Below are 24,295 nucleotides of genomic sequence, written 5' to 3'. Positions count from 1 at the left end.
TAAGGCCAAAAGTATGTGAGTAAATCTCACTGTAAACTCTTTAATTATGACCGATCATAACTCAGCTTTATGCACACACATACATTTAGCATGGTTTAGGAAACGGGCTCCGTGTTACAAGACGGGTCGGGTCGTTTGGCGGCACCACCACAGACTCTCTGCGCACACACACACACACAAACACACACACACACGATTCATTGCGGAGTTGCACCTGTTGTCTTGTTGTTACATTCTTTGTTGAATTCAGAAACCCAAGACTTGAAATGAAGAAAACATTTTAAATAATGGAATCGGAAAAAAAGATGATTATTAAAAAAAAAGTATGCTGTGATTCTGATCTGGGAAACATTCATGGCCAGTCTGCAGATGTGGTCTCTTTATTGAAATAGTAAACAGTAGTAAGTATACATGTTAACATTATAAAGCAATGAATAATATTTTTTATTACGTAAATATAAAGAATGAGATACTTCACAGAAACAAAAGATTAGAAGATCTGAGTAAAAGAAAGATCATATATGATGCTGTTACTTGTTGACAGTAGCACTTTTATATTGAATGATCTTTTAAGTGAGTAATACATGTAAATATGTGATATCAGATTCTTAAATGACAGAAAAAAAGTGGTTATAGATTTTGAACAAAGACATTTAAATGTCATACTGGATTAGGTAATAAAAACAACCTGAAGGATAACAGACATGTTGACATTTAGACAAGAATATCTTTAAAACATACAAAATGCAACAAAATAAATATTTACAAAAACAATACCATCTTTATATCATCCTTAACTTGATTCAAACTTGTTGTCATGTTTACATGTTGACATGCTGAATATGAACTAAATGATCCTTTAATTGATCTAAAAATGTTAAAAATGTGGCATTTGAAAATGAAAACTAACATAATACATTTTGAGTAAATATTATAACATGAACATCAAAATGTAAATATTTGGAGCTAAATACTTAATTGGAATACAAAGAAAGACTTTCAGGTTTTTGGTAAGGCAATGCCATATAGCACTCAATAAGGTAAGAACAAAATTAATGTGTAATCTACATGTTGACATTTAGATTGAATGATATGTTAAACATTGAAAATGTAAATATATAAATGAAACAAAATAAGAATAGATTCTAACTCTCTGGGAAACGGTCACATGTCAAACTGAACTTGATTACAACAGACTTTCTGTCATGTTTACATGTTGACTGTACCACCACTAAAACACAATGATTCATTCACTGATTTAAACATCTAAATGTGTGGCTTTTGATGCAGCTGAGAAATGAAAAGACAACAATTATAAATGTGTCAATAAAAATGTAAATAATAAGAACCAGATACTTATTTGAAATAAAAATAAAGACATTGTATAATCTTGATGTTGACATAAAGACTGAATGATATTTTAAAACATTACAATTGTTAATGTGTTTATGACAAAACCACAGAAAAACATAAAAACAAATATCTGTGCATCAGTTACTTTAAGGAAATAAAAACACTCAATCAAATCGAATTTGATTAATTGATACTACAATAACAACCAAAAAAAGAAGCATTTAAAGTCTGTAAATCAAACTGAAATGTTTACAAATTCCTTGTAAGTTGTTGTTGAAATATATGATCAACCTTGCCATCTCATAAACAGCATGTTACTTTTTGTGCTTCTTCATAAAAATCAAGTGTACTCTAAATGTCCATGAGAGGATGATGACTGTAATGAGGAGGACGGGACCCTCTGTGAGCACAAAGCTTGTCGTTTCTCATTAGATATGAAATGACTCTTTGAGGCTTGCCTCTGCTTGCTCAGGTGTGATAAGTTTCCAAGCTAAGGGAATATCAGCAGGCTTTGCCTTGAATGCTGCTGCAAACTGATCATTGAACTTTGCCAGTACATATTTCCAGTAGTCTGATGCCTGGAGGCTTGCATCTGGTGGGATTTTCCAGTCCGGATAGATTTCTTTGTAGCGCTTGTAAGGGTGTAGCACTGCAGTGAAAAGAAATGTCACTGTTTACTAGGGAAGAGCATATGTCAATGCAAAGTTTTTCTGTATTACTCCATCTGCATTGACCCAGACCCTCTGGTCGATGAAGTGAAGTGAAGTGCTCAGTGTGGGCTGTTGCTCCTGCCTCACAGGGCGCTTTGCAGAACGGACACTGTTTACCACAGCCAATCAGTGTGTTGAAAAGCTCGTTCTGAGGATTCACATGAAGGCTCTGTAGTTTAGTTTGGATGTTTGTTTTCTTAAACTTCTCTCTAAGAGTTTGTGCCATCTCCTTCACACACTCAGTGAGCCTGTGAGCAAACTGTTCCTGGTTGGCATTGTTCAGGGTCATGAATGCCCCAAGAGCACCCTGGGAAATGACCAGTTTGTTACCAAGTTCCTGACAGACATCTTCAACAAATGACTTTACGTTGCCACTCTTTTCTGTTTTAGCTTTCTGGATAGCATTATTTATTCTGTTGACACATGACTGGAGATGTTGTTCCTCAAACATCGTAGACCCATCTGAGAAGCGTTCCAATATTTTGTTGAGTATCCATTTCTTTACATATTTCTCATAGGAACAAATAAAGCTCTGGTACTTTTTAAAGTCATCCTCTGAGAGCAGTTCCAGTAAAAGTGAATACTGGAAGGACATTCTTGTGCTGAACTCCTCACTTGTCCTCATTTCACCAATGATATCAGGACCCAGGGAACGGTTGACAAAGTGTTCGACTGCAGGCTTCAAGCATCGGTTTGTGAATTCTTCTGCCTTCTTCTGGCACTGGTCTACATTATGGAACACATCTTTAAAATCAGCAAGAAACTTTCCTTTGTTTTCATTCAGACATATGTAGGGATCCTTCTTTTGGATGAAATCTTCATGCATTTTCTGAAACCTTCTGGCTGCGTCTCCACAGATGTGCTGTTTCAGAGAGACTTCAAAAGTGATGTCTGATTCCTGATTGTTTTCCAGCCTCTCATCAATCTTTTTTAAAATCTCATCGATGTAGGTATCATGGTAATTACTCTTTCTTTTCATTTTTTCACTCACCATCTGTGAGCAAACTGTAATGATGCTGTCAGCTGTTTGTTGTACAGCCTTTGCATTACCTGGCATGTTAAACCACTGTTTAAATGTGTCTACACCTTTATTTAAGAGTCCTTCAACTTTATATTTAAAAGGCCCCTGTCCACATTCTTTCAGGCTTTTTTGACTTAACAAATCACTTGCATGACCTCCCTTGGTTGATAGATTTGTTCTCAGGCGGTGAGACACACTGGTGAAAATGTCATCAACCTTCATTTCTTTAAAGGTTAGTTCCTTCACTGTTTCAGTCCACATCTTGTCAAATTCTTTGTTCAGCTCTTTCTCTGTCATCTTGACTTTTTTCTTCCTACATTCTTCAATCAATGCACAAACTCTGCCCTCTAAGTCCTTTGTGTGGTCCTCCTTGATTTTATCAAGTTCTGTCATCCCCTGTCTGATGGCGGCTGCTGCTGTGAGTTGATTAAACACAGAGCTTTCCATTTCTCGTCGAAGGCTCTTAGCACTGTTTTTAAATTCCTCTCTGTATCCTTCCAACAAGATAGACATGACCCTCTGTTTGCTTGAAGTACTGGTCCAGATTTTCCAGAAGCTTTGTTTCCCATTCAGACAGCTCAGTCAAATATTCATTTTTCAATAGCTCGACAAGTTCTCTCATGTCAGATTTGTTATATTTATCAGCAGCTGTACCAAAATTGGAGATTATTGTTTCAGCTTGTGTAACCAATGTGAACATTTTTTTTTTGAAGTCCCATTCCCATCTGTTGAATTCTGTGCATAGCCTCATGTATGCATCAGCCACGAGACTGTTTCTGAAACTGAAGATGAAGTTTTCATGTTTTACTGCAGTCCACAGGCTCTTCATCCACTCTGTAAACTCCAAGATATTATTAGCTGATGATCCACAACTTCCCAAAATGGTGATTATGTTCTTCTTGAGCTCATAGACAGCCTCGCTGTAGCCTGCATTGACTGGTGCCATCGGTGGGTTTCCATTCCAGAGTCCAGGAATGTACCAGTTTCCAGTGTCTGGACTGTACTCCATCACATCAGTGAAGCTCGGGTTCTCCTTTTTCTTTTCCATTTTGGCTGCTGCCTGGGTCATCTCGTTTAACTGCTGCAGGAGCAGTTCCCTGTCTCGCAGGTTCTTGTCATGGGCTGAAACATCGGACACATTCTGGTGAACAAACTGACATTTGGGCTTCTTTTTGCCCTCCTCTTTCATCCTGAGGAAAGCGTGTACAACTATCTGTAGGATGTCCTTCATTTCTGTTGAATTCTCCATTGCAACATTGATGATGGTGATATCACTCAGCCCCACAACAAGTGTTGCAAGCTCATTGTCATGCTCGTGGCTATTGTCCAGTTGTGCGAGCTCTGGTGACTTTAAGCCCTCAGTATCAATGATCACCATGAAGTCACAGTTGAAGTCTTTTCTGACATCTTCATTGATTTGAATCAGCAACATAAAGGCCCCTCGAGTGCATCGACCACTGCTGACTGCAAACTGCACTCCAAACATGGTGTTGAGGAGAGTGGACTTTCCTGTGCTCTGAACTCCAAGAACTGTGACTACCAGGATCTTGTTCTTAGGAGACACCAAGTCATTGAGCTGAGAGAGAACGTCAGTCACCCATCTGAGAGGTATGTTGGATGCTTCTCCATCTACAAGCTCAAGTGGAAATCCATCAAGCATTAACTCAGCACATAGCTTGGGGAGATGCTGTAGTTGTTGACGTGCTGGGTCTGTTTCAGGAAGGGAAAGGGAAGCTTCATAGATCTGCCCCATTTCACGGAAGAAGTGTTCAGTCCCTAATGAGCTGTTGGTCTATTTTCTTGATCTCCTCTTTGTTCTCAGGGTTTTTGCGTTTTTCTTTGTACTGCTCCCTGAGGTCAAAGAGTTTTTCCCGAGACACGTTATCGAGTTTCATTCGCATCCATTTCAGGAAATATAACCTCTCTATCTTCTTCTTCTTCTTCTTCTTCTCCTCCTTCTTCTTCTCCTCCTTCTTCTTCGCCTCCTCCTTCTCCTTCTTCTTCTCCTTCTTCTCCTTCTCCTCCTTCTCCTTCTTCTCAACCCCTGGGCTTGATATTGCACAGATGAAACATGTCATTGCCGTCGACATGGAATGAGAGTTCTGTTTTTCCCGAAGACGTTTTTTTTGTAGCTGAAGATCACTTTTGTACTTTTCTATATTTTCAGACCCAACATTCTTAAGTCGCAATTCTTCCTTCTCTAAGCAAGTAAGCTCCTTCCATATTTGGCCTTGCAAGGGAAGCTGAACTTCTTTGTATTTAAGAATGTCTTGAATTTCTGCAGTGATGGTATCTGCATTTTTCTTGGCAGTCTGGCACTCTGGAGAGTCTTCATCAACACAGATTCCATGTTCATGGGCAACGTCAGCCATCTTCTCAATTCCCATCTTCACCTTTGTGTTTTCAATTACATTGCTGACTGTTTCACGCAAATCTTTGACAAATTTTGCATCGTTTATGTGCTTTTCTTTCAAAATGATGTTGCTCTTTTTTAAGCTTAACTTGGTTGATACCTTTTTTACAGCATCTAATTTGAAATCTTTGCTTTGACGGTTACCCACCAAGAAGATCTGGGCCTTGTGGTTTTGGTTGGTTAGCAGCTCACACTCAGAGTCCAAAGCATCAAAGAACACAAAAACTGCTGCAGATGTCTGACACAAGAAAGCAAATTGTGTTTCAAATGAAGCAATGTCCCCACGAAGGTTAGCTACAGCAACTGGCTCGCTGAAGACATCCATGTTTTTGTTCCCACAAGGGAGGTACCAAGTCATTTCAACCAATCCATTGGATATTCTCCTTGGACTGTCACCACCCTCCATGTTGGAGTGAACAAAGGTCTCATGGTACTGCTGAGAATTGCTCAGAAGCTTATTGAGGATCTCTGACTTGGACAAGGAGCACTCACCCAGTCTCACAAAAGATATCATTGGAAGTTCAGAGACAACAATTCTCTCTTCAATAAATCCCCTGGACTCTGAAAGTGACTGAGGTCTGTACTTTTTAACAATGTCTCTCATGGCCCAAAGCATGAGTGTGCACTGCTTTGTGTCACAGTTGGGAAGCAACAGAGGCACGGAAAACTGACACATGGACATTTTGAGGGCCATTTCCTGCTGTACAAAACCATCAGAGCACAGGAAGAGAGCTGTGATAATATCAAGGGGATTCAGTGTGTCACCTGAATGTGTACTTTCATCGAGATGATCAAGATCTAAGTGATCATCCAAGTCTGATTCATGTGAAGGTGTACATTTTACATTCCTAGCTGTCACGTTAACGATCATTAGTTTCTTCAGAAAATACCATGGAAGATCTGAATTACACTTGGCAGGTTCATCAGTAATGGTCTTCTTGTCAATCCTTAGAAGTGTGCTTAGGGATAGCTTCTCTTTGTAGTGGTGATCCAACCCCAGTTCCTCCAAAAAACTCTCAAGGTGTGGCTCTGTAGAAAATGAAAGAGAATCATACTAAAAACATTATCCGTTATTCCACCAACCCTAAGCATGGATCAAAATATATTTTAATATTTATCAATTGCTAAAACTATGACTACGTTGGTCATTCAGTCAGTCAGTAAACTGCTTGTCTAATCGCAGCATATAATGAATTGTTGGTTAAAGGACCTTGAAGAGGTGGATAGAGACATTTCTTTGGATCAGAATACGGCAGGTTGATGAAAATCCTCCTGGCACTGAATTGGACATTGGCATTATTCATAGGTGATAATTGAATGAAACTCAAAAAGGGTGCTGTCATCAATAATATTACCTAACAGCAGCATATCCTGGGGAGGGTTAAACCGTATAAACTGTATAAACTGTATACATACTTATGCTCTAGACCAGGGCTATTCAATTAGTTTGGAATGGGGGCCGGTTGATGAAAATGATCCAAAGCAAGGGGCCGGGAAAAAGATGGCTTGAAATATGAGCAATCATATTTAAGAGCTTCAGATACAGTAAATACTACAACAGCATAGTGGAGTGCATATATTGTGTTTAATTCAATCAAACAACATAGCCCCAAGGCCTTTATAGATCTAAATGGCAAGTTCAGAACTCAGTAGGCCTACATGTTTCATTTGATTTCATTTAGGTGAAATGATCTAATCATTCACGCAGAGATGCAATCAATGACAGGAGTTGTCACTAGTATAGTAGGTGGGTTCGAAACCCGAGCCCGTCGAAGTTTTCAGGCATTGTCTACCCCTCTATCTCTCAATGTAACACCCTCTCTGGAATAAAGGCACTATGGCACAAAAAAAAAAAAAAAAAAAAATCTTAAAAAAAAAAGTTGATTACTTTTTAACATTATACTCAAAGGGCCAGTAAATATCACCCCGGGGCCGCCAATTGAATAGCCCTGCTCTAGACCCATAAAAGGTTCAGTTGTTCTTATCCTGACTTAACTATTATGCATTTCATTATACTTTTTAACAGTGTTGAAAAAAGTACTCAATAAATATTGATACCAAAGTGTAGAAATTAAAGTAGAGATGTGTGTACCAAAACTAAAAGCTTTTAACAATTTTAGAATAATATATATTGTAATTAGTAATCTATTAATGTGGTCACAATTTAAATGTTGCAGCTGGTAAAGGTGAAGCTCACTTTTATTACTGTTTTACTTTCAGCTAATCAATGACAATACATCATAATTCAGTAGTTGATTTATATATTTGTATTTTTTAATAAGAACTTGCTAAAAGTAACATAGCGTATGTAAAAAGTCAAATTTGTTAGCATGTTGTGAGGCAGGATCTATAGAAACAGCCAAACGGGTGTCTTTCAGAAGAAGAAATTGGTAACTTTCTTGTATTCAAAGATAAATACTGCAGGGATGGAATCTGGACTTCTTCTTCTGAAGAGTACATCAACCCAGAAGCATGTGCAAATAAAGCCATCTGTCCAATTCCAATATTTATGTTTGAGTTCCCATTACATTACTGATTTCTTTATACAAACCTTTGACGTTGTCTGCAGCCATATGCAATAATGATTTCATTTGACTTACCTGTCTGGGCAGAGGTTTTAGTAGGCTTGCTTATTGTGTCCCGAGGTGATGACTCCCTGCTGACCTGATCGACTGTAACCTGCACAGGAGGGGTAGGCTCTGTGGGAACATATAAAGGTTTCACTGAAACGGAAAATTCCCGTTCTGTTTGTCAGCATTTTAAAGTGCTGCTTGACTGCTAAGTAAAACAGTGTGGTAAAAGAGAAAGCTAAATAAAATAACAACATGGATGTAATGGCAATTTTAGTGTTCCAATGTCCTATATTCTTTTGCCATTACTTCACAGGAGGGCTAGAGAGTGATCCAGACGCAGACACAAACCGATGATTTTCCGGTCTTTTGCTGCAGTTTAGAATGATGTTTTATTTAGCGTTCTACATACCAAGGTTTAATTATACATGCAATAGTTGTGGTGAGCATCTGCCGGGCTGGTGGAATCGGTATGCTCTTTCCTCCTGTGTCCTCGTCCTTTCCTGTCACCTATGACCCTTTTCATACACCCAGTATAACCTGCAGCTAACCCCCGCCACCAAGTGTCCAAAATAATATTGCAGTATAAATATAAATAAAGTAAACTGAGACACCAACAACACCCATAAAATGGCTCCTACAATGGACTTAATTTGTCTAAAACTAACATTTATTACGTACATCAACAGTGTCCCTCAGGAGTTTACATTTTGAGGAAATTATTCACGTTTGCTTTTTAAGGATTTGTTTTTGATTTACCTCTTGCAATCCTGTGCAACAAACCTGCAATGTGAGATATAAACACTATCTGCCATTTGTACGGCGCTATAATCACTTGAATGTAGAAAATACTTATTTTTATAAATGTCCCAACTTATATTCTTTTAAGGTCACAACACCTCAATGCCATCTATGTCACTTAGCTTACTCAAATTGCTGCTTCTCATTTCTGAGCTATGGTTGTGTACTTATTTGTCTTTATTTCTATTTGATTACTAATGTATGCTTTACTTTTTGATTATTTCATGTCTCCTTTTTTTAGCTGCTATTCAACTTTTGCAGAACTTCTTTATCCTCTGAGGATGAAGTTGCTCAGTTCCTGCATTTTAGATCGATTTCAATTGTATCTGACTTTCTTTATTACTTTATTAAATATAACAAAAGACAAACTTGTTTATTAATCATTTATCAGTTTCTCTTAAGGGAATTGAAATGCCCACCACAATGTAATCTGCATTTTTCTCGGCAGTCTCCAAACTCTGAAAGGTCTTTATTAACCCAGAAGCATGTTCACTCAAAGCCATCTGCTCAATTCCAATCTTCATCTTTGGGTCAACATCTTTGACATTGTCTTTATCAACCATGCAATAATGATTTTATTTGACTTACTTGTGTTGGCAGATGTTACAGTTGGCCTGCTTATTCTTCCATTCCGAAGTTTTGTAGAAACCTGTAGAAAGTAACACTCCCCTGGCTTCAGGTTGCTGAATGTCATCTTGTTTGTGTCAGTTGTCTCTTTCATAATGTCTCCCTCACTGCAACAAGTCACAATGTAACTCTCCACTTCACGAGCAGGGGGGTCCCAATGCAGAGACAGTGACTCGCTGCTGACCTGGTCGACTGTAATCTGCACAGGAGGGCTGGGCTCTGTGGGAACATATAAAGGTTTCACTGAAACTGAACATTCATATTCTGTCAAAGTTTGTCAGCATTCTAAAGTGCTGCTTAACTGCAGTAAAATAGTGTGGTAACAGAGAAAGCTACATAAAATAACAACATGGACTTAATTTGTCTAAAACTAATATTCATTACATACATCAACAGTGTCCCTCAGTGTAAGGAGTATACATTTTGAGGGAATTATCCACGTTTGCTTTTTATGGATTTGTTTTAGATGTACCTGTGCTACCATTCACAGTGCTGGGCGCAGCAGGAGGGATATCAGGTGGTGAAATGAAAGACTGCTGGTTAGTATTTACAATAGTTATTGGTGGAGGTGGAGGTGGAGGTGGAGGATCTGTCATAAGATTAGAAAAGTGCATCTCAGTATCTTTACATTACAGCAAATATGAAGTCATTACATTGGATCAGACATTGACAGTCATACTTACAGTTGGACTGTGGTGCTGCTGGAGTGTTCTCTAATTTCCTATTGCTCAGGCAACAACCGCTCAGCACAGAACAGCACTGTGCTAGGACACCTGGATTTCCCTGTGGGGATTAACAAAGTTTCTCTTTTCTTGAACAAAGGAAACTGATCCATAATATGAGAAAAATATGTTTAGATTTGAAATGTATCTACTGATACCATATTCACAGTAGCTGATATCTAACCGTTTACCTCTTCACCAGGGCTCTCCATTGTAGATACTCTTTCAGCCATGGCTCTCCCTCCACATTATTCATACAGCTTCTCACTGAAAGTTATCAAATTAAACTCAGTAACACCATCCACTCCAACACTTACTGTATGTTGCATCAAAATACAATCACTGACAAAAGAATGTGTCACCTACCTTTTCAGATCAACCATGGTATCTCTTCTTTTATCCTGGAGTTTTTATCTATTGTATATGCAATAGTTTTTTATAGGTTAAGTTTTAGTCCTGAGAAGAAAGCTCTGCACTTCTCTGGCAACTCAAGTGCGTAGTGACTCTCTCTCTTTTATTTCCCCGTAAAGGATTATCTAGTTCACACTATAATCAAAAGTGATAATGTTTTACAGCTTTAATGGTTTATCCTGCAATGCTGCAGACTGATCCTTTTATGCTGCTAGGTAAAGCTACTTTCAAATATGTTTTGGACAGTTGATGGATCACGTGGTTTTTGAAAACAAAGATTACAGTCAATTACATTACATTTAGTTTAAAACCCTTTAGATGGCTTCATTCTTTTTTTCAGAATTAGAACAATCACACAATGTTTATTACACTTTTTTTTAGATCAAATTAAATACCAATTCAAGGTTACATTTTCAATTTGACGTTCCAGCAATTCTGACTGATAAATGCAAATCTGGAAAGTTAAGGTCCTTATCGTCTTGTTTACATATCATGATGAAACTCTTTTAAAGGGGACCTATCATGCAAAATGCACTTTTGTACGTCTTTTACACATGAATATGTGTCCCCGGTGTTCCAGGGAACTCACCAAGTGTCAGAAAACACAACCCTCTCTATTTTCCTCCATACCCAAATCTCTAAAAAAGGGGCTGCAACGGATCTGATAAAAACTGATCCAGATTTGAACACTGTCCTGACGTCAGGACGGTGGCGCTACGGCTATTGGGCCAACTCCACCAATCAGGAGGAGACAGCCACTGCCGTTCGAAAGCACTGGAGACGCTGTAGTACATATGCCAGGCCTGTAGATGGTGCTGTTCTCACTGAATCTGCCCTTGCAAAAACAGGGATAAAAAATGTGAAATTGAGCAAAATGAGGCATGGCTAAAATGCATGATCTGTTTGGTATTTAAAAAAAAAAAAAGTATAAATATGCCTTATATAGGTATGGTCCTACACTATATTATTCAAATATAGCATGATAAAGCATCCACTTTAAACATAATTTTGCAAATCATATTCGACCCTATACTTGGGAACCAGCACTGAATGAGTATCCAGATCGTCTGCATACAAAAGACGGTTTATGATAACTCTGCTTTCTATCATTTTAATGTTCATCAGCCTCATAGTTGGTTAGATGAATCATGTGTGTACACGTTGAAGAGGGCTAATGAAAGTACACTCAGTGCTGATATTGATGATATTGATTACTGATGTTTTTCTCTTCAATAGAGCTTTAGACAGCATATTGATCATGTGGTTTCTTGGAAATGAAGATTCTGTCTACAGTTCCAAAAATCTGTGCTATAGCGTAAATATATATTTGCATAAGCTTGTTTTGACAAATTAATAGTTAATGAATAAAATAAGTAAGTTGCCATTATGTTAGTAGGAGCATATAATATACAGCAGTTACTGTATTTGATCCGTCATCACACATAATTAAGATGACCAGATTATTGTTTTATTACAAACAAATAGCTCTTACCATGATGGATAAAGATCTGGAAAGTTGAGGTCCTTATCCCCTTTGCCTCTATATCATGACAAGACTCTTCTGAATGTTGAATTGCAAATAATTTTTGACCCCGTACTTGGAAACCAGCGCTGATAGAGCAGACAGATCGTTGCATAGAAAAGATGGTTTATCAGGGTTTCACCACTCTGTTTTTTATAATACTGTTATCAGGCTTCTAGTCTGATAAATCATTACAGTACCCGTTAAAGAATGCTGATGAAGGTACACTGAAGAGTATTAATGTTTCCAGCCTCAGTGTTTTCTCCTTCAATAGACCCTGAGCCTTGAGCTTTAGACAGTTCATTGATCATGTGGTTTCTTGGAAATGAGGATTCAGTTTACAATAAATGATATCAAAAACTTCATGAAACCCACCTCAGATGGCTTCATGAGCAAAGGTGTGTTCTTTCCTTTTTATAGAATTAGGACACATCGTTTCCTTCAATCAGACAATGATGGTTACACATTCCCAGGTACAATTAATAGCCTACCAAAGTAAAACTATGAATACATTCAAGGTTACATTTTCACATTTATTCAATTTAAAAGGGAACCATTTGCTCTTTCTATCACAATGGGATCTAAGTAAGCAACATATTGCTAATAGAAAAGTGTGCTTTGGTCGACAGCTATATTTTTAGAAGCTTATTTGGTCAAGTCTACAATTTGACAAGACAATGCCTTCTGTATTCACTTTTAAAAGTGACAATTGTGTGATCGGCCGTTTGAAAAAACGAGAGTCAGAGAACAAATGTCTTTCTTTCTTTCTTTTTCTCCAACCAGATTCATGTTTAGCTTTCTTCTTATTACATGGGAATGGTACCTCATTATTTTGTGTTGCCTCAGAATAACATATTGTCCAGTAATCGATATCAGTGGCTCGTCATGAACCATTGCCTACTGGCACGCCCACAAATGTCAGATACCTGTTGTGTAACTTGGCTTTTGGAATGATTTGATTTAGTTTGAAACGCTGTGCATCCTATTTAGTCATTCCTCCAAGAGCTTCTACTTTATCTTGACTGCATGTTCAACCTCAGTATTTGTTTTGTTTTTAAGCACATTTGAATGCAGATAGAAAACTGCATTTCACCAACCATTAAAAAAGGAAAGTTGGAAATGATGTTAAAAGTACTAGTCACTTTTGATATTTGGCAGATATAAACAGATACATCCTTCTCTTGAATTATATTTTAAAGATGGAAACGCAAACAAATGTTACTATCTAATTTTCTGCAGTGGGACAGCTGTGTCAGTTAAATTACCGACAAAGTGTGACGACATAAGGCTTCTCCTTCCTGGGTACACTTGAAAGAATCTTCTGAAGGTAAGTGGGCTCATTACGTGGGTGACCTATATATTTTAGATTCTTCAAAGTAGCCCCCTTTTGCCTTGATGACAGCTTTGCACACTCTTGGCTTCTCTCAGTCAGCTTCATGAGGTCGGCACCTGGAATGGTTTTCAATTAACACGTGTGCCTTTTTGGAAACACTTGCCTTCTTAATGTGTTTGAGACCATCAGTTGTGTTGTGCAGAGGTAGGGTTAGTGCACAGTGGAAAGCCCTATTTGACTACTGTTGTAATCCATATTATGGCAAGAACGATTCAACTCAGTAAAGGGAAACGACCGTCCATCATTACTTTAATAAATGAAGGCCAGTCGATCCGGAAAATGTCAAGAACTTTGAATGGATCCTCAAGTGCAGTCACAGAAACCATTGAACTCTATGATGAAAGTGGCTCTCATGAGGACCCCCTAGAGTTAGGGTTACCTCTGCTGCAGAGGATAAACACATCAGAGTTACCAGCCTCAGAAACTACAAATTAAAAGCACCTCAGATTAGAGCCCACATAAATGATCACAGAGCTCAAGGAGCAGACAAATCTCAACATCCACTGTTCAGAGGAGACTGCGTGAATCTGGCCTTCATGGTCCAACTGCTGCAAAGATCCACCTACTGAGGATGAACAACAAGAAGAAGAGAATTGTTTGGGCCAAGAAACACAAAGATTGGACATTAGACAGTGGAAATCTGTACTTTGGTCTGATGAGTCCACATTTGAGATTTTTGGTCCCAACCGCGGTGTCTTTGTGAGACGCAGAGAAGGTGAGCGGATGGTTTCTGCATGTGTGGTTCCCACCGTGAAGCATGGAGGAGGAAGTGTGATGGTGGGGGGGGGGGGGGGCTTTGCTGGTGTCACTGTTGGTGATTTATTCAGAATTCAAGGCACACTTAACCAGCATGGCTACCACAGCATTCTGCAGCGCCATGCCATCCCATCTGGTTTGGGATTACTGGGACCATCATTTGTTTTTCAACACACAATGACCCCAAACACACCTCCAGGCTATGTGAGGGCTATTTGACTAAGAATGAAAGTGATGGAGTGCTGCGTCAGATGACCTGGCCTCCACAATCACCCAACCTCAACCCAATTGAGATGGTCTGGGATCAGTTGGGCCGCAGAGTGAAGGATAAGCAGCCAACAAGTGCTCAGCACCTCTGGGAAGTCCTTCAAGACGGTTGGAAAACCATTCCAGGTGACGACCTCATGAAGCTGACTGAGAGAAGCCAAGAGTGTGCAAAGCTGTCATCAAGGCAAAAGGGGGCTATTCTGAAGAATCTAAAATATAAATCATATTCTGGATTGTTCATCACTTTTTTGTTTACTACATAATTCCATATGTGTTCTTTTATAGTTGTGATGTCTTCAGTATTAATCTACAATGTAGAAATAATTAAAATAAATAAAAACCTTCGAATGAGAAGGAGTGTCCAAACTTTTGACTGATATATATATATATATATATATATATATATATATATATATACAGTGGAGGAAATAAGTATGTGATCCCTTGCCGATTTTGTACGTTTACCCACTTGCAAGGGGATCAAATACTTATTCCCCACAGTTAAATGCAAATACATTTTTATTTTAGATATAATCTCAATTTCTGGATTTACTCTCACTGTTAAAATATTATTATTAAGCCTGCTTTTAGTATAAGGCTCTCTAACCAGAGGTTATTTGCTTTGTTAGCTAACATCATCTGCTGGTTATGTAGCTACTTGATTTATCTGCTCTATAACATTATAGAAAATGGGGGAACATCTTCAACATTAATATTGTAGAAGCTGGAAATGTTTGGCAATTGGAGCTAAACAACAACTTTCTGTTAACCGATTAATCGACATTCAGTATCATTTTTACAGTAGTGTTCAGAATTACTGCTGGATTTGCAATTTGTTGCCGTTTCCTTTTCACGTTGCAAGTCTTGAAGCAACAATAGTGTTTGCCACGTACATTTTATTTATTAGATGACATGGCTGTTCCAAATATAAATGACCAAGGAGTCTTTACATTTAGGAAAGATGTGGGGCATATGCAAGTGTTTATAGTTTCATGTCTCTATGTTTTTAAAGAGACACATAATTAGATTCAGTTTCAGGTTAACGGTTGTAATTACATTTGAATTTTTAACACTAAAAATGTCTCTCACTTTCAGAATCTGAACCTGTGATTAGCCGTGGATCAGATTGGATGTATGTGGACACACCTAGCCACACACACACACACACACACACACACACACACACACACACACACACACACACACACACACACACACACACACACACACACACACACACACACACACACACACACACCAAGTATGCTGTGATTCTGATCTGGGAAACATTAAAGACATTCATAGCCAGTCTGCAGATGTGGTCTCTTTATTGAAATAGTAAACAGTAGTAAGTATACATGTTAACATTATAAAGAATGAATTGTATTTTTTATTACGTAAATATGTAGAATCAGATACTTCACAGAAACAAAAGATTATACTTTCTGAGTAAAAGAAAGATCATATATGATGCTAAAAAAAACGGTGTCATGTTTTATATTGAATGATCTTTTAAGTGATAAATACATGTACATATATGATATCAGATACTTAGTTGAAAGAAAAAAAAGTTGTTACAGATTTGTAGCAAAGAAAGTTACATATCATACTCGTTTAGGTAAGAAAATGAAAAACAAAATATTGACCAAATCTAATAGATATAACTTTCTGGAAAACAATCACATATCATCCTTAACTTGATTCAAACGTTTTTTATCATGTTTACTTGTTGACATGCTAAATATGAACTAAATTATCTTTTAACTGATTTAAACATGTTAAAATGTGGCATTTGATACATCCCAAAATGAAAACTAACATAACACATTTTGAATAAAAAGTATAACATGAACATTAAAATGTAAACCTTTTTTAACTAAATTCTAAATTGGAACAAAAACAAAGATTTCAGGTTTTTGGTAAGAAAATGACATTTAGCACTCAAAAAGGTAAGAAGAAACTGCATGTGTAATCTACATGTTGACATTTAGATTGAAGGATATTTTAAAACATTGAATTTGTAAATATTTTTAACTGATGTTTGTATGTATTTACAGAAACAAAATAAGAATATATTCTACCTCTCTGGGAAACGGTCACATGTCAAACTGAACTTGATTACAACAGACTTTCTGTCATGTTTACATGTTGACTGTACCACCACTAAAACACAATGATTCATTCACTGATTTAAAAATCTAAATGTGTGGCTTTTGATGCAGCTCAGAAATGAAAAGACAACAATTATAAATGTGTCAATAAAAATGTAAATAATAAGAATCTGATACTTATTTGAAATAAGATGAAAAAATGAAGACATTGTCTAATCTTCCTGTTGACATGAAGACTGAATGATATTTTAAAACGTTGAAATGGAAAATATTTTTTGGACAAAACCACAGAAAAACATAAAAGCAAATATTTTGCATCCGTTACTTCAAGGATGTAAAAACTCTCAATCAAATCAAATTAAGATAATTGGCTTTATAATAACAGTTATCTATACCAAGAAGTAAGGATTCAAAGTGTGATTTAATCAAACTGAAACGTTTACAAATTCCTTGTAAGTTGTTGTTGAAATATATGGTCAACCTTGCCATCTCATAAACAGCATGTTACTTTGTGTGCTTCTCTTCATATAAATCAAGTGAAATCTAAATGTCCATGAGAGGATGATGACTGTAATGAGGAGGACGGGACCCTCTGTGAGCACAAAGCTTGTAGTTTCTCATTTGATATGAAATGACTCTTTGAGGCTTGCCTCTGCTTGCTCAGGTGTGATAAGTTCCCAAGCTGCAGGAATATCAGCAGGCTTTGCCTTGTATGCTGTATAACTCATCATTGAACTTTGCCAGTACATATTTCCAGTAGTCTGATGCCTGGAGGCTTGCATCTGGTGAGATTTTCCAGTCCGGATAGATTTCTTTGTAACGCTTGAAAGGGTGCGATTGATCATTTGTAGCACTGCAGCGAAAAGAAATGTCACTGTCCACAGAGGAAGAGCATATGTCAATGCAACGTTTTTGTGTTTCAATCCATATTTTTCGACCCAGACCCTCTGGGCGATGAAGTGAAGTGAAGTGCTTCGTGTGGGCTGTTCCTCCTGCCTCACAGGGCGCTTTGCAGAACGGACACTGTTCACCACATCCAATCAGTTTGTTGAAAAGCTCGTCCTGAGAATTCACATGAAGGCTCTGTAGTTTAGTTTGGATGTTTGTTTTCTTAAACTTCTCTCTAAGAGGTTGTGCCATCTCTGTCACACACTCAGTGAGCCAGTGAGCAAACTGTTCCTGGTCGGCATTATTCAGGGTCATGAAGGCCCCAAGAGCATCCTGGGAAATGACCAGTTTGTCACCAAGTTCCTGACAGACATCTTCAACAAATGACTTTAAGTTGCCACTCTTTCCTGTTTTAGCTTTCTGGATAGCATTATTTATTCTGTTGACACATGACTGGAGATGTTGATCCTCAAACATCGTAGACCCATTTGAGAAGCGTTCCAATATTTTGTTGAGTATCCTTCTTTACATATTTCTCATAGGAACAAATAAAGCTCTCATACTTTTTAAAGTCATCCTCTGAGAGCAGATCCAGTAAAAGTGAATACTGGAAGGACATTCTTGTGCTGAACTCCTCACTTGTCCTCATTTCACCAATGATATCAGGACCCAGGGAGCGGTTGACAAAGTCTTCGACTGCAGGCTTCAAGCAGTGGTCTGTGAATTCTTCTGCCTTCTTCTGGCACTGGTCTACATTATGGAACACGTAAAGGGGGGAGACATCACCCAATGTATCCTGTATTTAAGGAAAGAGGTGGAGACATTATAACATTATTGAGGAAGAATATAGTAGCCAAATTTAGCTAAGTACTGAGCGGCGAAGGCTCTCTTATTTTGAATTAAATAATAGCGTATTTTTCGGTGCAGATGTGTAGGTATAGCTGTTTCCGAGCTGCTTCTTACTATAATTGATTTCCAGGGAAAGAAGGCTCTGCAGCTCTGCTTAATAATTAACTGACCAATCTTCAGCCCAAGAGAGGGAAGAGAAAGAAAAAGGGGAGCGCGAGAGGAAAGGAGTGAGTCAGGCGGCCTCTTAACGAGCCACTTGAGTGGTTCAAACAGCACCGGAAAGGCAGAACCATGGAGACGGAGAGAGACAAAGAGGAAGAGGGGGAGGGAGGAACACAGCCAGGGAGAGTGAGAGAAGAAACAGCTAGCACGAAAAAGAGGAAAATGGCTCTCTTGACGTCTCAGATGAGCTTATTCCCAGTCTGGCTTCTTTTGTAGCCCTGTAGCATGCTCTATTCGAGGTGCTTTGGGTCTGTAGTGACGTAATGCCTCAGCCAACTGTATTCCAGTGAGAATAATCAGATGAAAAAGTAAAATTGGAATTTTTTTTTTATAAAGGGTAATTCTTTTAGTGGAAAAAGAGATGTGTGATATTCATATCAAGAAGTCTCTCTTAACAGAGAACGTTTCCATCCTGCCGGCAAAAAACAAACGTGGTGGGAAAAGCACATGACATTTAGAGAGATCACCCAATATTTGTAAACGATGTTGGTCATATTCACCCCTTCATACAGTATTATAATCCTCTTTTTCTTTCATATCCTCAGGTCTGTTCCACAGGGCCATAGCTCAGAGTGGAACAGCCATCTCCAGCTGGTCCGTCAACTACCAGCCCCTCAAGTACACAAAGATCCTGGCCCGGAAGGTGGGCTGCACGTACACAGAGACGGCCGACCTGGTCGACTGCCTGAGGCGCAAGAACTTCCGGGAGCTGGTGGACCAGGACATCCAGCCAGCCCGCTACCACATCGCCTTTGGCCCCGTGGTGGACGGAGACGTGGTGCCCGACGACCCTGAGATCCTCATGCAGCAGGTGAGGGTCTACCATGCAAAGAGAACATGGAGAACTTGAAAGAGGTGTGACCTTTCCACAGAGTTAGGGTCTGGCTGTGACATTTAGCAGCTGGTGTGACCTCGTATCCTAAAACGCTGAAACACACTGCCTCGGTGGTAGATTCTATACCCATGGCTCACCACTTATTTGTGCTTGTTATCCCATACATACAAATCATTGTGTATTTGCAAATCCTTTCTTCACAGGTCGTGTGATCCGTTCAATCCACGACTGATTTTCTTTTTTCAGCTTAAATGGAGTCATTTTAGGAGGTAAAACCATCCAGTATTACACAAGGACACAGGAAAGATAAGGATTAGTCCAAAAGATAAAAATAAAACGTTCTGATTTCATATTTAGTTATTTATTTGTCATTCTTATTTTGCTATTCTTAATTGCTTTTACTTGTAAGCTCTATAAGTTCTTAATACTCACAATTAACGTCAGTTTGTTTACATTTCTCACATAAGGGTAAAAAAATGAGACGGACTGAGGGAAAGTATTATAAAGAAATGCAGTCCTAAGACAAAAAGTGATTTGTTCCAATATACTATTATGATTATTATCATATAATGGATATGGTATAATTGGATAAATGTAATATAAATGTATCTAAACTGGATTTATTTTCCTGGTTTCTTACTTTTATTATGATAAATACTTTATTGCTTTCACAATAGACCAAAATGACATCATCTTAACATGCAACAATAACTCAAACCTGAAACATATGTTAAGAAAGAAAGAAAGAAAAAATTGCATTATTTTGGGAAAATTACATTAAAAGCTCATTATGTCAGACTGCTGCTGCCCCTATTTTAAGTGATACTCCTTCACCTTGTCCCTGTTTTTTACTGAGCTTGTAGTTATTGTCCCACAACAAAAGCTATACATCAACACTATTGGCATAGATATCACATACAAGTAGGAAAAAAGCTGATTTGACTTTACAAATGCACAAAACAAAGTCGTGTTTAGCAGCCTTCATAATTGTACTGAATTCAGCCCTCAACATGTTCTTCCCCTCTTGCACCACCAGGGAGAGTTCCTCAACTATGACATCCTGATAGGAGTGAACCAAGGCGAGGGGCTGAAGTTTGTGGACGACAGTGAGGACAACGACGGCATCACAGCTGCTGCTTTCGACTACACCATCTCCAACTTCGTGGACAACCTCTACGGCTACCCTGAAGGTAGGGACTGTCGACATTGTACTCCATCCAGGCTGTAATGTACTCTCTCTGAGTGTACCACCTCTAAGATGACACCCCCATGTAATGAAACCTTCCTGGGGTCCACACACACACAACTCAAATGAAAGGATAAATTGCCAAAATAAAAATAACTTAAAGTTCTAAAAGTATCAGTTACAGAATAAATGATTAGCACAAAAGTGACCTAAACAATTTAATAAATACTGTACTATTCCCTGGTAGATGAGTGTGTTACACACTATGAAAGAAAAGGGGTTCATATTCTGTTATTCATAATTACAATATAGGCTTTCTAAAAAAATAAAAATACAAAAACATCGTCACAACTCCCATTGGAATCAAATGTTTTTAAACACAATATGTGGGCAAAAAATGAGGAAAAGAGATACAATGTGAGCCCGGCAAAGAGCACCAACCAAGACAGGCATGCTAAAGAGATTGCCTATCATCGAGATGATCTTTCACCGTGGTGGGTCTGTGCTTTGGCCTTTGAGACTCCGTGGGCACTAATGCCGTCTCTCATCATCCCCCAGGCAGCTCCCAATCACAGTGCTGTTGTTCTCCACAGATCAGCCTGCAAAGCCCTCACAGCGGGCCACAGTCAAAATACAGACGCATTTTGATAATGCAGTCACGCTTCCTCTCAAGTGCCTGTCACTCATTCTTCTCTACGAGAGGCGTATTTACGCTTTTGCCCTTTGTGTCACTATTTGACTCAGTTTTATCTATCACACATGCATACAAACACTCTTTACCTGTCATTCCAGTTCTTTGTACTTCTATGAAAATATTCTATCCATGTCAACACTTTTCTCTCAACTTATCACAATTTTCTCTTTTCCCCCCTTCCCCTTGTTTTTCCTGTCCCTTTCCCTTCCCGCATCTTATCCTCCAGGCAAAGACATCCTGAGGGAGACTATCAAATTCATGTACACAGACTGGGCAGACAGAGACAATGGCGATATGCGAAGGAAGACCCTCTTAGCGCTGTTCACAGACCACCAGTGGGTGGCGCCGGCAGTGGCCACCGCCAAACTCCACGCCGAGTTTCAGTCTCCGGTTTACTTTTACACATTTTACCACCACTGCCAGACGGAGACGCGCCCCGAATGGGCCGATGCCGCACATGGAGATGAGATACCGTACGTATTTGGCGTGCCCATGATCGGTGCTACGGATCTGTTCCCATGCAACTTCTCGAAGAACGACGTGATGCTGAGTGCCGTGGTCATGACTTACTGGACCAACTTCGCCAAGACTGGGTAGGTCTTTCTGATGATTTTTATTTCATAACGGTATATTAAAATGTCTCTTTTTGCATTGTAGTGCAAATGCAGGATAGACTAGCTAGGGCTAGGGCCTCTTCAGTTGTAGAGTAGTGTCTTTCTTTCTTTCTGTTTACTAACCAGATGTCAGTAGAGTTTCTAAAAGCTAAGTGTCCTGAGTCTGAAAGGTTTTTTCAGATGTCAACACAATTATTACATACTTTGAACCAGATTGATTAAAAATATTGACGATATGTCCCCTCTCTCCTCCACTAGGGACCCCAACCTGCCAGTCCCTCAGGACACCAAGTTCATTCACACAAAGCCCAACCGCTTTGAAGAGGTCATCTGGACCAAGTTCAACTCCAAGGACAAGCAGTACCTCCACATTGGCTTAAAGCCTCGTGTTAGGGACAACTACAGGGCCAACAAGGTGGCTTTCTGGCTGGAGTTAGTCCCCCATCTCCACAGTCTACATGAGGAGCTCTTCCCCACAACCACCCGCTCTCCGTCGGGTCCTGGCTCAGGCAGCCAGAGACCCTGGCCAAGAACACCGGGCCCTCGCACCACGCGTCACCCCTACCCTACCTTCCCCTCTGATCCGGAGCCTTATGGTTCGGAGCGTCCACGGCAGGAGCTTTTCCCCGGAGACACCCGGGACTATTCGACTGAGCTGAGTGTGACAGTCGCTGTGGGGGCGTCACTGCTCTTCCTCAACATCCTGGCCTTTGCCGCACTTTACTACAAGCGTGACAAGCGGCACGAGATGCGACGACACCGGCTGTCTCCCCAACGGGGCGGGCCAGCCAATGATCTGGCTCACAGCCAGGAGGAGGAGATCATGTCGCTGCAGATGACGCACTCGGAGCACGACCCTCACCACGACATGGAGCCTCTCCGGCCCCACGACATCCTACGACCCGCCTGCCCGCCCGACTACACGCTGGCGCTGCGCCGTGCCCCCGACGACGTGCCGCTGATGACGCCTAACACCATCACCATGATCCCCAGTACCATCACTGGCATGCAGCCTCTTCATGCCTTCAACACGTTCCCCTCCACCGGCCACAACAACACCCTGCCCCATCCCCACTCCACCACCAGGGTATAGTAGGGACTAAGGACCAGAGATACTGGCTCGAGAAGGGAGGCCTCTGGATTTGGGCCTTTGTTCTGTTCTCTTATACTCTCTCTCCAAAAACAACTCCACCTCCTCCATCATGCTGTCAAACTTAGCAGCTCCACTGGTGGCGTGTGGAGAAGCAACTGAACTGCATGGCAGCAGATGATCAGTTAAGGGGTGACTCAGATCTCTCAAAGATACTTTCTTCAAAGGTCTGCTCTTTCTAGACTGAAGCCCCCTGACATTTGTCAGAAGGACGAATGCTTTTTTCGACCCATGCAGTTTCCATCATCTTCTTCTTTTCGCTCCCTGGTGTGTTATGTGCATATATTGTTCTCTTTTCTACATCTGTGTCTCCTTCCCTGCTTTGTTCCTCTCATTCGACATGTGGTTCTCTCCCTCTCCCTAGCGCTCCTTTGCTCTAAGGACTCACAAGCAGCTGAGCTGTAGGAGTGGGCATAGAGTACATACAGTAATCACATAGCTATGAAAACATTGATATCTGATACTTTCATTACTACCAGCATTCTTTGTGCCAAGTATGTACTACTGTGTTTGCATCGAGGGAGAAAAAAACTAAAGAAGATTCTCCAGTATTCCTATTTACTGTCAATGAACAGATGCTGTGTGTTCTCATGACAAAGTGCCAAACTGGCCCTTGATTGTGTTTTATTCTTTCTCACATCTTCTGTTCTCTTTTTTTTTTCAAGCATTTGTTTAATTGTTGTTTTTTGTGGAAAGATCTTTTTGCTGAAAATATAGATATAGAGAAATGATATTATATATAGTTATATATAAATGTGTACAAAGGAGAAAGTATATAAATGGGTTTTCTCAGTGGGGATCTATGCATGAATTATTTTTAAAGAGGATGACGGGGGGGGGGGGGGCGGGGAGGACACTGTATCTGTCAATGCACGTTTCCCAAATCTAATCAAATCATATCGGTCCACTCTGGATATCTTGTTTTATCTCACAGATCAAAAGCAACACAGAAGATCCTGTAGTATCCCTTCACGTCCAAACATTTATTATTAAAAAAAAAAGAGTAATCGCCACAAATCTCATGAGCTGTTGAACAACTCTTCCAATCATGTTCTCCTATATGACGTTAGTTAGAGGGGTTTTCTCCCACAATGTGTGAAACCACGCTAACCATCCTACAGGAGCTACTTGTTCTTCCCATCTGTATGAAGACGATCGTTTTTTAGGGTACCAAATCTGT

The 24,295-nt window shown here is 39.5% G+C and overlaps 2 protein-coding genes across 2 annotated transcripts; one reads left to right on the top strand and one right to left on the bottom strand.

The window, feature by feature from the left end:
• Positions 1 to 1,486: 1,486 nt before the first annotated feature.
• Positions 1,487 to 9,562, bottom strand: LOC117487691 (interferon-induced very large GTPase 1-like). The gene is given in 8 exon segments (XM_034136335.1): positions 1,487 to 1,998; positions 2,000 to 3,582; positions 3,584 to 4,874; positions 4,876 to 5,040; positions 5,254 to 6,229; positions 6,407 to 6,526; positions 8,098 to 8,196; positions 9,457 to 9,562. Coding segments are annotated over 8 exon segments (4,557 nt in total). The 3' UTR covers positions 1,487 to 1,781.
• Positions 9,563 to 14,550: 4,988 nt separating this feature from the next.
• On the top strand, positions 14,551 to 23,905 carry LOC117487690 (neuroligin-2-like). The gene is made up of 5 exons (XM_034136334.1): positions 14,551 to 14,674; positions 19,182 to 19,447; positions 20,508 to 20,661; positions 21,578 to 21,944; positions 22,224 to 23,905. The coding sequence occupies exons 1-5, from the start codon at positions 14,551 to 14,553 to the stop codon at positions 23,056 to 23,058; spliced, it is 1,746 nt and encodes a 581-aa protein (XP_033992225.1). The 3' UTR covers positions 23,059 to 23,905.
• The last annotated feature ends 390 nt before the right edge of the window (positions 23,906 to 24,295 follow it).

The sequence above is a fragment of the Trematomus bernacchii genome, unplaced genomic scaffold, assembly GCF_902827165.1.
Source record: "Trematomus bernacchii unplaced genomic scaffold, fTreBer1.1, whole genome shotgun sequence".
NCBI lineage: Eukaryota > Metazoa > Chordata > Actinopteri > Perciformes > Nototheniidae > Trematomus > Trematomus bernacchii.
The sequence above is the reverse complement of the archived record's forward strand: the minus strand, read 5'-3'. Positions and strand labels throughout refer to the sequence as shown.